Genomic DNA, 12,615 nt, shown 5'->3' on the forward strand with positions numbered 1-12,615 from the left:
CTTAACAAGCCAAGTTTAAACCAAACACAAGGAGCTTGGTTTGACAACCCACCCTGGCTGTGGCTACTCTGGACTGTTACTTAATATGCCAGGCTGGGATGAAAATCGGTCGGATCCAGAATAGAGGTTTTGGATCTGGTTTTGATCCAAATATTCATGTATTTAACTGTTCTGGATCCAAAACATTTGCATCCCTAACGCAAGGCTTGCCCTTGAATGTATGTATGTTTCGTTCCTGTCCATATGCTGGTCACGTTAGACCCAATTGGAGTTACCGATGTTGGTCCAATCACATGGTTAATCTATATAGGATCTGGCTTGGGCGGGTCTGGATTTGGCCAAGTGCAACTGTCTTGATAGAATACAAAAAAATGCAGGTGTACTGGATTTAAGGCTGGAAAACATGCTGAATGGACCAAACATGAGGTGTTCAAAATTGGCTTGAGCTAAACGAGCCAAGGTCAAACTGGCTCGATTATCGTCTAGGGATGGCAGTGGACCGGGGCGGGGCGGAGGACAAGGTCTCCACCCCTGCCCTGTCTCAAAATTCTGCCCTCCATCCTTGCCTCCATCCCCGCACGGGTTTTGATTTTAACCTCCATCCCCGCCTCCATCCCCCGGTCCAAATGGGGCGAGGCGGGACCCCATTTTCCCTCAGTCCACTGTCATCCCTAAAGAGTATTTTTGCATTTTACTAAGGGGGATTGGGGACGGGGCGGGGGAAAGCATAAGTCCATCCCTGCCTCCATCCCCGCACGGGTTTTGATTTTAAATTCCATCCCCATCTCATATCCTCCATTAGGGGTGGCAATTTCTGACACGACCCGCCAACCCGACCCGCCTCTTAGGCGGGTTCGGGTTGGGCTTAAGCCAACCCGTTTAATAAACGGGTCGACCCGCGTAACCCGTTTATTAAACAAGTCGGGTTCGGGTTGGGGGTATGCCAACCCGCCAACCCGGCTGACCCGTTTAATAATCGGGTTAGGCGGGTGGGTCAACCCGACCCGCCAACCCGTCAACCCGACCCGCCAACCCGTCTGCCCGACCCGCGAACCTGAAAACCCGTTTACCCGACCCAACCCATTTATTAAATGGGTTTGCGGGTCGTGTCGGGTTACCCGTTTATTAAACGGGTCGGGTTCATGTTTGCCACAGCCGACCCGTTTAATAAACGGTTCGGGTTGAGGTATGCTGACACGCCAACCCGCCAACCCGACCCGATTGCCACCCCTATCCTCCATCCTTGGTCCAAACGGAGTGAGGCGGGTCCCGTTTTCCCTAGGGCTGTCAACTGGTTGGGTATTAGACCCACCAGAATGCACCTGAACACGCTCAAATAACTAGTTGTCGGATTTGGGTTCAAGTTCGGGTTTTGCCTGATCAAGAAAATGAAATTCCAACACTAGATCCTTATAATTTTAAGAGCTTACTTTCACTAAAAATATATATAAAACATTCAGGTCAAGCCAGGTTGGGTCAGATATCCAGCAAAAATCACAAGCCAAACCTAGCCTGCATAATACTCTGGTCGTGCTTGGGTTGACCAAACAATATTTGGGTCGGCATTTTTTATGCTGATACTCAGAAAATTCAGGTTCAGGTCGGGTTGACTCGGTTGAGTACCCGGCACAAATCTGACCTGTTGGCAGCCCTACATGTGATGACCAACGTAACCAACTCCAGGTCAGTCTGGTAAATATGGGGCCAGAACTCAGTAAGTAGGTTGATTGTGACTGAACCGATCCACTGAGGATCTGAGATATTGTTGCAAACATTATATTTTTAAAGGAGTCATTTACCGCCCAAGGGCATTTGGTCTAGTGGTATGATTCTCGCTTTGGGTGCGAGAGGTCCCGAGTTCGATTCTCGGAATGCCCCTTTTTTCTCTTTTCATCATCTTTCCTTTTTTAATAATATTATTTTTTTTGAAGTACGACATTTTGTCATAGTATAGCAAAAGGAATCTCAACTCCTCTTTTTTCTCCTTTCTTTTCTAGTCAAATCACGCAATCAACCATGAAAATCGATCTAGGCTGTTTCTTCTTGCCATTGTTAGACCATGAAGCATAAAAAAATTTAGTTTTTTTTTTTAAAACCAGTCTAAAATTCAAAAGGAAAAACCTGATGTCCAATTTGTACTTATAACTAATGTTTAGAAGTTATTGTTAATGAAGCAGGGGAAGGTGGTCCGGAGTTTTCACATTTTCACTTAGCATCTGCTGTGGGAAAACCTTAAAAATAAGAGGAGAAAAAAAAAAAGAGGGGAAGATAAAATTAAAGGGGGGCATTCCGAGAATTGAACTCGGGACCTCTCGCACCCTAAGCGAGAATCATACCACTAGACCAAATGCCCAACCTTGTTACTGGTGGGTATTACAATAAATATTTTATAATTGAAAAGTGCTGAAATTTCCCTTCGTAACATGCTTCCTCTTGCAAAGAGATTCTTGGGTAGAGTTGCTGTGTCTATCTCATTAGTGGATTTAACATGGCAAAAAATGTGAACGGTATTTTTGGATGTTCTTTCGGTGCGTAGTGACAAATATTGCAAGATTTATGAAAAGCTCGTGATATTATATCGCGTGAAATTGCATGAAAGTTTAAAACGGCAATTTCTCACGAGATTTTTAAAAGATGGCGAGATTTATGAAAAAACATAAATATCACGATTTAAACGCGATATTTAAGTTTTAAACGGATATTTATCATGAAAAAACCATGTATTTTTATTTTTAAATAAATTTATTATTAATATTTTCTTAAAAAATAATTTTTTATATTTTTTAATTTATTTTTTTATTGCCAAGATTTTGCCGAAAAAACATGAGATTTATGAAAAAAATTCAATTTCTCGCGAGTTTTTGAAAAACGAGATTTTGCCCCAAAAAAACGTTTGTCACTATGTTTCGGTGTGGTAGGGGATGCACCCATTATCTGGAAAAAGTGGGATAAGCAGCATACTTGCATTGCTATGTGTACCGCCCATTCCCAACATAATCCAGCTTTTCTGGATGAATGGGTGCATTTGAACCTGTGTCATGTGTGACACGCTGTTCGCATGTCTTGTGTTCGTATTGTAGTATTCCTAATGGAAGATTATACAATAATGGTGTGTCCAGTGTCCATTCCAACGTGTCCTTGTGAGAGTTTCTTTCTTCTCTTCCATCGCTTGCAGCCCTTCATTTTGAAACCCAGAGGGTCACGGGTAAAAGAATGCAATTCTGTAGTTCGCATCATGCTTAGTTTGTAAAGAGCTTATTCAAACTCATAAAATAAGTTGGACAAGCCAAACATGAACAACATTTGTTCTAATTATCCAAAGTAACGGTACATTTGCATTCATTTAAGTTAGGTTATCGATTGCAATTAGCCAATCATCCCTATCATCGTTACCCCTTCCTGAGATGTCATTGATGCAACTTGTTTTGATTAAATCGGACCTTGTAGATGTGACCCACATTGTTCATTTAGTGAAGATTGGCATTTGAATCGCAGGAATCGGACTTATATATAGTATCTTTTAGCTATCAAAAAATCAACGGCCGAAAAATCATGAGGCATATTTGCAATGCCCTTTGACTCTTGGATCTTGTGATTGTAAATAACCATGCTTTCTCAAGGTTAGTCAAATATGAAAAAGTAAAAGTTAATTGTTTGTTTTTGCCTTGAATCCTGTGAAAGTAGATCACAAGGTTGACCATCAACCATGTGGAATCCATTTATAGGTTCAGATTTGATCAAAATAACTTGCATCAATAAGATTCCAAAGGGGTTATGACAATAGGGGATGAGTAGAACCATGTTGGAAATTAGCAAATAAGGGGTATTATATGGGAGTAAAAATGGAATATCCATGTATTACCTGCCACTTGCTTGTATTTTTGCATTGCAAGAAAGATATATATATATATATTTATATTTATATTTATATTTATTTATTTATTTTGCTACAACCTGATTGCTTTCACATAGTAAAAATGAAATTCTCTTTGCTGTTCACATTCTAATTTTTCTTTCTCAATTTTATTACTATGAATAAGACAGAATTATAAGCATGATGAAAAGAAGTCTCCAGTGTACAAATAATTCTCTTATGTATGAGGGTGAAAATGGCAAAGTGCAGTGACCAAATCACTTGAAATGCAACTGCATATAAGACTTGGAGAAAAAAGAAAAAAGAAGACCAAGAGATGAGATTTTCATGGCCCTTGCCTGGCTGAATCTTGGAAGCTCTCTGTACCATCATGTGCTTCTGTAGGACTTCCATGCATCTCATCGTTTTGTGCATCTCCTGATGCATTTGTCTGAGGATGAACATGTTCTTGCAAAGAACAAAACTCCAAAACTAAGGCATTGATGCTCATTGCAGTTCCAAATCCAGTCAGTGTTGATGTGAAAATGGCAATGACTGCTCCAAAATGAAGCTGCAGAAAGAAAACTAATAATAATGTTAAAATGTAACTAGCAAATCATATAGGGATTAGTCAATATATGAGATATCAGTTCTAGCTGTAAAATAATGGTAAAAGTTCTGCAGCAAATCAAAATGCATCTTTTCTTGGTTATCCGAATCCGAAACCAATTTTGATCAGAAGCTTGGGAAAATTGAAAGACAGAACTTTCTTTCCTGCATTTATCATCTAAAACAATGACTCAAAATAAAAGCTCACAATGGAATAGAACAGATGGAGGATGATGATAACAACTGCAAACTGGAATGCAGCATATGCCCAAATATACTCCTTATAAGCTGCATAAAAGAGAACCAGGTAGAAAAATATATAAGAATAAGCTATCAAAATCAAATTTATTATCACAGTATGAAGAAACCAATGAATTGGGAAAGCATGATTTTAATCATAAAAGAAGTAAATGGGTTCATGATTTCCTTTTAATCATGTCATTGTACTAGCAACATTGAATTGTTTATCATTGTACACAATGGACTCCACTTGAACGGGTCGATGAGGTTGGCGGTTTGATGTGGATGTCCAAGGATAAGCCACCTGATGGCTTCTTTGCAGCATTTGTTTTAAATGTTTCAGTCTTGCTCTTGTTTTGTACTTGAAGATATCTTCAGTTATAAGCCCATAAACTTCATATACAACATCTTGAATTTGGAAAGAAAAAGGTAAAAAAGGAACAGGTAAGTGATTTCCTATTAACAAAAATCTGCACAAATAACTAAAAAAGACAGGATTTCATTTGCTCTTATTTGTTGTATATTTCCAACGGTCAGCTTGTATGTCACATTATGAATTCATTAGTTATTTTCTAAAGCTTTTGGAGCTATAAAAGCAAAATCTTGTAAAAATTTGAAGACTTTTGTTATTTTGGTGTCGAATGAGATAAGAAAAACATGGGAATCTATGTGTGCGTGTGTTCTTGCATGTGCATATATATATATATATATATATATATATATATATATATATATATATATATATATATATATATATATATATATAGAGAGAGAGAGAGAGAGAGAGAGGTACAAAATTGATACATGCTAAATGGGGTTTTCTGCCCTTCTGGTGTTTTTATCGCAGTTCCAACCCCATAAATGTGTTGGGCATCATCGATTTACGAGAAATCCACACATGGAACATGTGTTTTCAATGAAAAAAATGATATTTGGAGCCTAAAAAATTTACAAAGATTTTGGACCGTTGATTTTGAACCTTATAAAAACTCACCCATGTGTCAGAATTGGACACTTCAAGAGCTGATCCCTATAAAATCAAGTATATAGATCACATCTGTATGGTTAAAATTTAAAAATAAAATGAAAAAATCTCGAAAAACTCATTTAGCATGTATCATTTAGCACCTGCCCATATATATATATATATATATATATATATATATATATATATATATATATATAGAGAGAGAGAGAGAGAGAGAGAGAGAGAGAGAGAGTAATGGGTTCATGCTAAATGAAATATGCTAAATAAAACATGCTAAATTAGTTTTTCAGTTTTTTTTTCATTTTATTTTTAAATTTTGGCTGTACAGATTGATCTATGTACTTGATTTTATAGGGATCAGCTCTTGAACTGTTCGATTCCGACGTTCGAAAAATCAACTGTCCAAAATATTTGTAAATTTTTAGGCTCCAAATATCATTTTTTTTCGTAAACTGACCATGCCCAACACATTTATGGGGTCGGAACTGCGAAAAAAACACCGGAACAGCAGAAAAACCCATTTAGCACGTAACCATTTTTCTCTCTCTCTCTCTCTCTCTATATATATATATATATATATGGTCAATTTTTTAAAATAGAAAAAACCCTTTCAAAGCCTCGTAGGCTGGCGGTAGGTATATATATAGGAATCAACTATTGGATCATCTGATTTTGACACACAGGTAGGTTTTATAAGATTTAAAAATCGACGGTCTACAATTTTTAAAAATATTCAATGCTTAAAAGTCATGTTTTTTTTTATCGAACAGACATGATCCAAGTGTCATTACCTAACAAATTGACCATGCCGAAGCCGAACCGAACACATCTGCATGGTCAGATTTGCGAAAAACAACCTGGAAATACCTATTTACTGGTGATAGGCTGGATGTAGGCTCAAAAATTGGTGGGCAGTTACCGCTTCCTATATATATATATAGAGAGAGATAGATAGATAGATAGATAGATAGATAGATAGAGAGAGAGAGAGAGAGAGAGAGAGAGAGAGAGAGAGAGAGAGAGAGAGAGAGAGAGAGAGAGATGGGCAGCCCCTATTTTTGTGCTATCTAGCCATTAACATTGAACTTTTATCTTTTGCTTGAAAGATTAAATATTATGACTTTTACTGATTTAAACAAATTTAAGATGTCAAAAAATTCATTCAACCGACTACTTTTAAAATCACGACTTTCTGTTCAAATTCTCAAAAGGAATTCATGACTTTTTGATGTGCCAAACTTCCCTTAGTTTAGGTGTGCAGTTGTATTTAACAGTAAACTATGGAACTCTTCCAATGTGCTCCAAACTCTCAACTTCAAAAAGATTACCTACAAGGGATGCCGAAATTGATGCGAGAAAACCTACAATAAAAGAGGATGGCAAGGAAAGTATGAGAGCACGAGATCTCATCTGTGGCACCTGCAAAATGAATAGTGATAAGCAAATGATCAAACAAAAAAATTGTTGTGCACTTTAGAGAGAAAAGATGTCCTCTTCATTAATCTTGATCAGATGAACCTTAAGCAGCAAAGTAAAAAGGAGAAAGATAAACATCTTTTATTCAAAACATAGTGTTTGATTGAAAAAAGTGATCAAATAGAAATTATATCTGGACAATGTTTCAATTGGAGATTACAAACTTCTTTCAATTTAAACACAAAGCCTGAAGTTACTTTTTTCTCTAACGCTTGCTGCCGCATAAACTTCCTTTGTTTCTTATTTTCACTTTACTACATAAATATCAGCAAATTACTGTCTAAACCGGCAAATACCTTTAGCCAATTTTTCTTCTCAGTAGAAAATATTTTGGAAATTAAAGACATCATATGTTCACATTACTATATGACTTTAAACTTCTAACAGAAAGGAATCCATACCAGAAGTTGCTCAAAAAAGCAGAAATAGGAGAGTATACTTATTAGGACAAGTATCACCAGATCCTGCCAATATCTGCAGTAGAGGGGGGAAATGCATATCGTAAATAAACCAATAAACATGATTATAATTAAGCCTACAAATATTGGATGGTTAGTTTTACATCCACTGCAATGGTTCTATGCATTTTGGTCTAACTAGGATGTTCATTCCAATACACCCCTTAACTCTATATATGTATGTATGCATATGCTGAACATAATACAACCACATGATGCCGTTAAGAGTGCAGTTTTCCTTTTCTGTTTTTTGTTCAATGAAGAACCACCTGCTTCTCTGAGAATTGAAACTCTCTGGAACTCTGGGAATGTGCTGCTGCCCGTTGTTGTTCTCAACAGAGTCTTGCACCCGTAATAATGTGACTGGTAAGTTTAGAACCTCTTGGCCACAGATGTCACATAACTTGTTCCCCCTGATCCGGAACCACTTAACTGCACATTCTTCGTGTGCGAGTGCTAGATCACCTTTGCAGCTACACTCCATCTTAAGTGGATTCCCTCCTTCTTCAGATAGCTCGATTAAACAGATCCTGCAGACCGCTTCTTCTTCAGGAATCTCCTCAGCACTACTTTCAACATGGACAGGGCCTAACCTAACCTGACTAAAGAAGTCAGCATAAAAAATTGCAAAAGCATAATATAAGGAGCTATGGTGCGAAACACAGAAACGGAAAGACTAGCAAGTTCTTAACTATTTGTATCAAAAGCCCCTGTCTATTATATCACATAAAAGTTAGCATGAATGTCTGAGTTCTTACCGCTATTCTCTGTTTCAGTGATATCCTTTGGAGCAGAAAATGAGCCATTTCTCACAAGAATGACCGTGCGTGGGGGTACTGATAAGGACCTAGAGACCTTGACTGGAGTTTTTGAATTCTGCCAGATTAAAAAAAAATCAATGCATTTTCTGTCTGAGAATAGCAAAAATTAAAGAATGGCCATGCAGCAGCGATGGAGCTCTATAAGAAAGAAAAGTGAAGGCAAGAGACAGCACAACTCAAACCATAACTAAGAGGCTCTAAAATTTATCAACTGGATGCTGAATCAGTTGCCAACCCTAGTGGAATTGGTAAGATCATATTGATTTTTGGATCAAAGGACAGCCTGAAACACTTCAATACTTGATAGAAGAAAAAGGAAAGGAAGATCAAAAGAATGTGAAATATAAAAGGAAGCATCCATTATCTACTGAAATGCTATATAAGAATACCACTATACACAAACTTGCTCTGCATATAGTTTTTCATTATGATCCAATGTCTTTTTTGGTAATATGTTAAGGGCATGTGTGCTTAAAAACTAAGCATTTCCGGTCATTAGCAGCTTAACTCTACTCTGTAACACACTGGTGTTAAAATCATCATACAAATTTTGGCAAACAGATGGAAGCACAGTGACCATTTTATTGGTGGCAAATGTGATTTGTAAAAATTGTAAATTAAATTAATCTAATCAGAAGCACACAAAACCATATTGTGCAGAACACATAACGAACGAATCAGATCAGTATCTTTATCCATAATTGACACTTACATTTGAAGTAGACTTCCCAAGGTGACATGCTTGCCTAGTTGAAGCTGATATTGAAGGAGAAACATCTGATGCATGTCTAACAGGAAGTGACATGCTTCTTTTAGAAGAGAAAACAGATAGAACCTTGGCAACAAGAACTCTATTGGAGAGCCCCCTGGGAGTTGAGCCAGATGCATAATCTTTGTTGAGTAGTGAGCTACTCTCTCCATCAATAGTTGACTCTGGATGGGTGTTTGGCCTTGGTGATGAACCTCTTGCAGATGAACTACCATTATAGAAACCTTGTTGTTGAAGAGGATCTCTCCTATCAGTGTAGCCATGGAATTCTGAAGCACTTTGATGTATGCGCAGAGACAGGTCACCACCACTGGTGTTATCATCCTGCAGGATCAAGCCACCAATATAAAATTCTATGAACAGAATTGCTTAATAGTGTCGAAACTCAGAATAGCAAGAACTACCAAATTCTTCAAAATCTAATCTCAAAAAAGCAAAGAAAAATCTGAGAAATCTGCAGAAACAGTACACAGTACTCTGAATATTGGTTTGCTTTAAGAACATGTTGCTTAAAAGAAAGATAACAGCAGACCCCATTATCATAAACAGAAAACCAGCTAAGAAAACAGATTGAAAAAGTTTGAAGGAACACAAGATGACGCAAAGTGGAAGGTTGGTTGTTGAATCCAGCTTAGAGCAGTACAGTTGATTCCAGTATGGTTGTTTCTGTGGCATTATTGCCTTGAGCCTCTGGTATATCTCTCATCTCTCTGTGACTTGAGCTCCTATCTGTTTTTTGAGAAGACTTGAGCTCCTATCAGAGAGGTAGGGGGCACTCAGGAGACAAGGAAGTTGGTCATCCAAATGAATATTGGGATCTTTATTCTTGCCATTCGTTCTGCATTCACTTGCTGACCCCAGAGATTGATGCCCCCAAGAAAAGCTGTTGTTGGCATGTAGAGAGAGAAGTAGACTGTGGTTACTGCTCCCTATCTGGATTCTCTTTTGTACCCTCGTACTTTATTTGCAACAGCATAAAATAAACTGAGAAAATTATCAGATCATGTTTCACCTTTAGTGGCGAAACTCAAAAGTCAAGTTCCCCATTGCGTTCTGCTGCCAAATGTAGAATTGCTTTTCTGAAATTTACTTAAAACATGACTGTAGCTTGCGAGAAAGATTAATCCAATAAAGCCAACGATTTGAGGCATTGGGGTAGAATTATACTGCCTTAACATCAAGTGAAATCGGCTAGAATTATGGGCATATTATTGATATTGGAATCATGTCAAGACACTACCTACTTGCCGATCTGTATTTTGATATCTGATTCAAATCCAGATCCACCTACAAAAAATCTCTGACCAACTTTTGACATGTCTTTACTCTTCACCATAGTCAGCAATAAATGAGAATAGAAATCCTGACAAAGACCATATCAACACAAAAAAAAATTGTGCTACTGATCGCTTGCGGGATTAGTGGTGCAAACACGTCTGACGATTGTCAAACAAGATGGGTGTTCGACGATACACCCACCCATCTCTCTAGATGGGTGTTCGACGATACACCCACCCATCTCTCTCTCTCTCTCTCTCTCTCTATATATATATATATATATATATATATATATATATCCGGTTCTAAACACTTCTCACAAAAGAAAGATTATTGTAGTATTTTGAAAAACTACAACATTCCATTTGTTTTCAAATATTCATTAAATCATACACGTTTTACATAAATTTTTGATAACTAGTGTTATCCACCCTCACAAAATTCATATTAAATTTAGCTTTTAATCATGCTTGTAACAAATATCATTTTCATGATCATCAAGCTTTATCCCAACTACATAAGGTTGGCTTTATGAATCCTGTTTCTTCATTCCTTCTTGTCTAGATCTACAACTTTGCTTCATTTTTTCTGTCTAGTTAACAATTTACTTCTCCATAGAGTTACAATTTCTATGCTTCTGGACCATGGATGACTCATTATATTATTGGTACTTGTACCCTGAAATGTGAGGTCATGTTACCCATGTCTTAAATTGCTCAACTAGTTGCAGTAGAGTGCAATTCTAGCTGTGATTCTTATCCTGGGCCATTGGATGGTGTGTCTGATGCATCCATCTATGGTTACTGTGCCCATCATCTTCAATGAATCGCTACTGAAATGAATGCTTTTGCCTGCCAACTGCACCCACTTAACCATAATGGACCCTTATATATTTATGGTTCTAGATATCTTTTCCTCACAGAGAGCATAAAAGTAGTTGCAATTCATGCACATCGAGATTGCATTCAAGGGTCAGGCTCATGAAAAATAACATGTCATCAGTCGTCATCATGTCATTATTAGGCCTTCCTTTATACATGTGAATTGTCAAAAATATCTGTTGTACCAAATGGAGTAGAGATTTAAATATATAGTCACTATAATATGAGAACTGAAAATATGGGCATTTTCAATATTTTTTTTACAAATCCAATCATGTGGATGTGCTTGACATGGTGGATTTGCTAGGAATCAACCATTGAATTGTGCATTTTTCCATGAAAAAATAAGATTTTTGAATGAGCCATTGATTTCAAAGCCTTAAAAACATATCGTTTATACATAAAAAATGGGATGATTCAAGAGCTGGTTCTTATAAAACCAAGCAGGTAGATCACATCCTTACGATTAAATTCAAGAGAAAAGAACAAAAATTTCATGAAAATATCACAGTTCACACATTAGTTCTCATATTTCCAGTTCTCATGTTCTAGTGACTATGTAGCTTATTATGAACTTAATGTTATAACAGTCATCATACTTTTTTGAGATAAATAGATATGTACTTGAAAATAATGTTATACCACGACAAGGGTCCTATGTCAAGCTGAAAGCTGAGGATCAAAATCCCAATTAGGGCATTGGGGCTGTCTTTGCTTTATCATCGACCAGGCACATAAGGTTGGGTGGCCGTGTCCTCAACCCGGAGTTTTACTTAGTAGGGACAAGACCATTAAGTGACCTGGTTCTTGGTGCGGGTTCCTTTGTTATAAAAAAAAAGCATATTATATGCTGGGACAATAAATTTAAGTTATAACTACCAGTTGGATCGGCATTCTTGGATTACACTCCCTTGCCCCTTCTTTCTAATTCTTTTTCATTTTTTTGCTAGGTGAAGAGAACGCCCTATGCAGGGGTGTCAATGGGTCGGGTTTGGTTCGGATCCAGGTGATACTAGACTTCAGATTTTCGGCTATGGCATCGAGTTCGGACCCAAGTCTAATCGGGTCTATTATAAGATAAGCCATACCTCGATTCAAAGTAATGGTTTGCTTTCTCGCCGAGTTGACTCGAGAATCGTCCGAGTCAACTCGAATCGAAAGACTATCCGAGTAAAAAAACCAGGGTGACTGAACCGAAACTCGTCTTGTTCACGAGTCAAACTCGGGTGACTAGACCGAGTC

The 12,615-nt window shown here is 37.5% G+C and overlaps 1 protein-coding gene and 2 non-coding genes across 4 annotated transcripts; 1 reads left to right on the forward strand and 2 right to left on the reverse strand.

Annotated features, from left to right (window-relative positions):
- The first annotated feature begins 1,806 nt into the window (after positions 1 to 1,806).
- Positions 1,807 to 1,878, forward strand: TRNAP-UGG (transfer RNA proline (anticodon UGG)). Its single transcript has one exon. It is a non-coding gene; the product is annotated as a tRNA-Pro (tRNA).
- Positions 1,879 to 2,281: 403 nt separating this feature from the next.
- Positions 2,282 to 2,353, reverse strand: TRNAP-AGG (transfer RNA proline (anticodon AGG)). Its single transcript has one exon. It is a non-coding gene; the product is annotated as a tRNA-Pro (tRNA).
- A 1,721-nt stretch (positions 2,354 to 4,074) lies between these two features.
- LOC149844089 (uncharacterized) lies at positions 4,075 to 10,049 on the reverse strand. 2 transcript variants are annotated; one of them, XM_090002047.1, is made up of 8 exons: positions 9,858 to 10,049; positions 9,158 to 9,538; positions 8,383 to 8,500; positions 7,894 to 8,212; positions 7,568 to 7,640; positions 7,019 to 7,109; positions 4,671 to 4,750; positions 4,075 to 4,424 (listed from the first exon to the last, which is right to left on the reverse strand). In XM_090002047.1, exons 1-8 carry the CDS (start codon positions 9,918 to 9,920, stop codon positions 4,200 to 4,202), a joined length of 1,350 nt encoding a protein of 449 aa, XP_089858173.1. In that variant the 5' UTR covers positions 9,921 to 10,049; the 3' UTR covers positions 4,075 to 4,199. The 2 variants fall into 2 exon arrangements, with proteins under 2 accessions (XP_089858173.1, XP_089858174.1); XM_090002048.1 differs by having other exon boundaries at positions 4,246 to 4,424; positions 7,023 to 7,109.
- Between the last annotated feature and the right edge of the window lie 2,566 nt (positions 10,050 to 12,615).

This window comes from Nuphar pumila, chromosome 3 (assembly GCF_984573655.1).
Source record: "Nuphar pumila chromosome 3, dmNupPumi1.hap1.1, whole genome shotgun sequence".
Classification (NCBI taxonomy): domain Eukaryota; kingdom Viridiplantae; phylum Streptophyta; class Magnoliopsida; order Nymphaeales; family Nymphaeaceae; genus Nuphar; species Nuphar pumila.

Coding starts and splice junctions, on each gene's coding strand:
- LOC149844089 (XM_090002047.1), bottom strand. CDS start 9,920: ATGAGAGATATACCAGAGGCTCAAGGCAATAATGCCACAGAAACAACC. Junction 8,213..8,382: donor CACTGAAACAGAGAATAGCG/GTAAGAACTCAG, acceptor AGGTTAGGTTAG/GCCCTGTCCATGTTGAAAGT. Junction 4,425..4,670: donor TCCATCTGTTCTATTCCATT/GTGAGCTTTTAT, acceptor TTCTTTCTGCAG/CTTCATTTTGGAGCAGTCAT.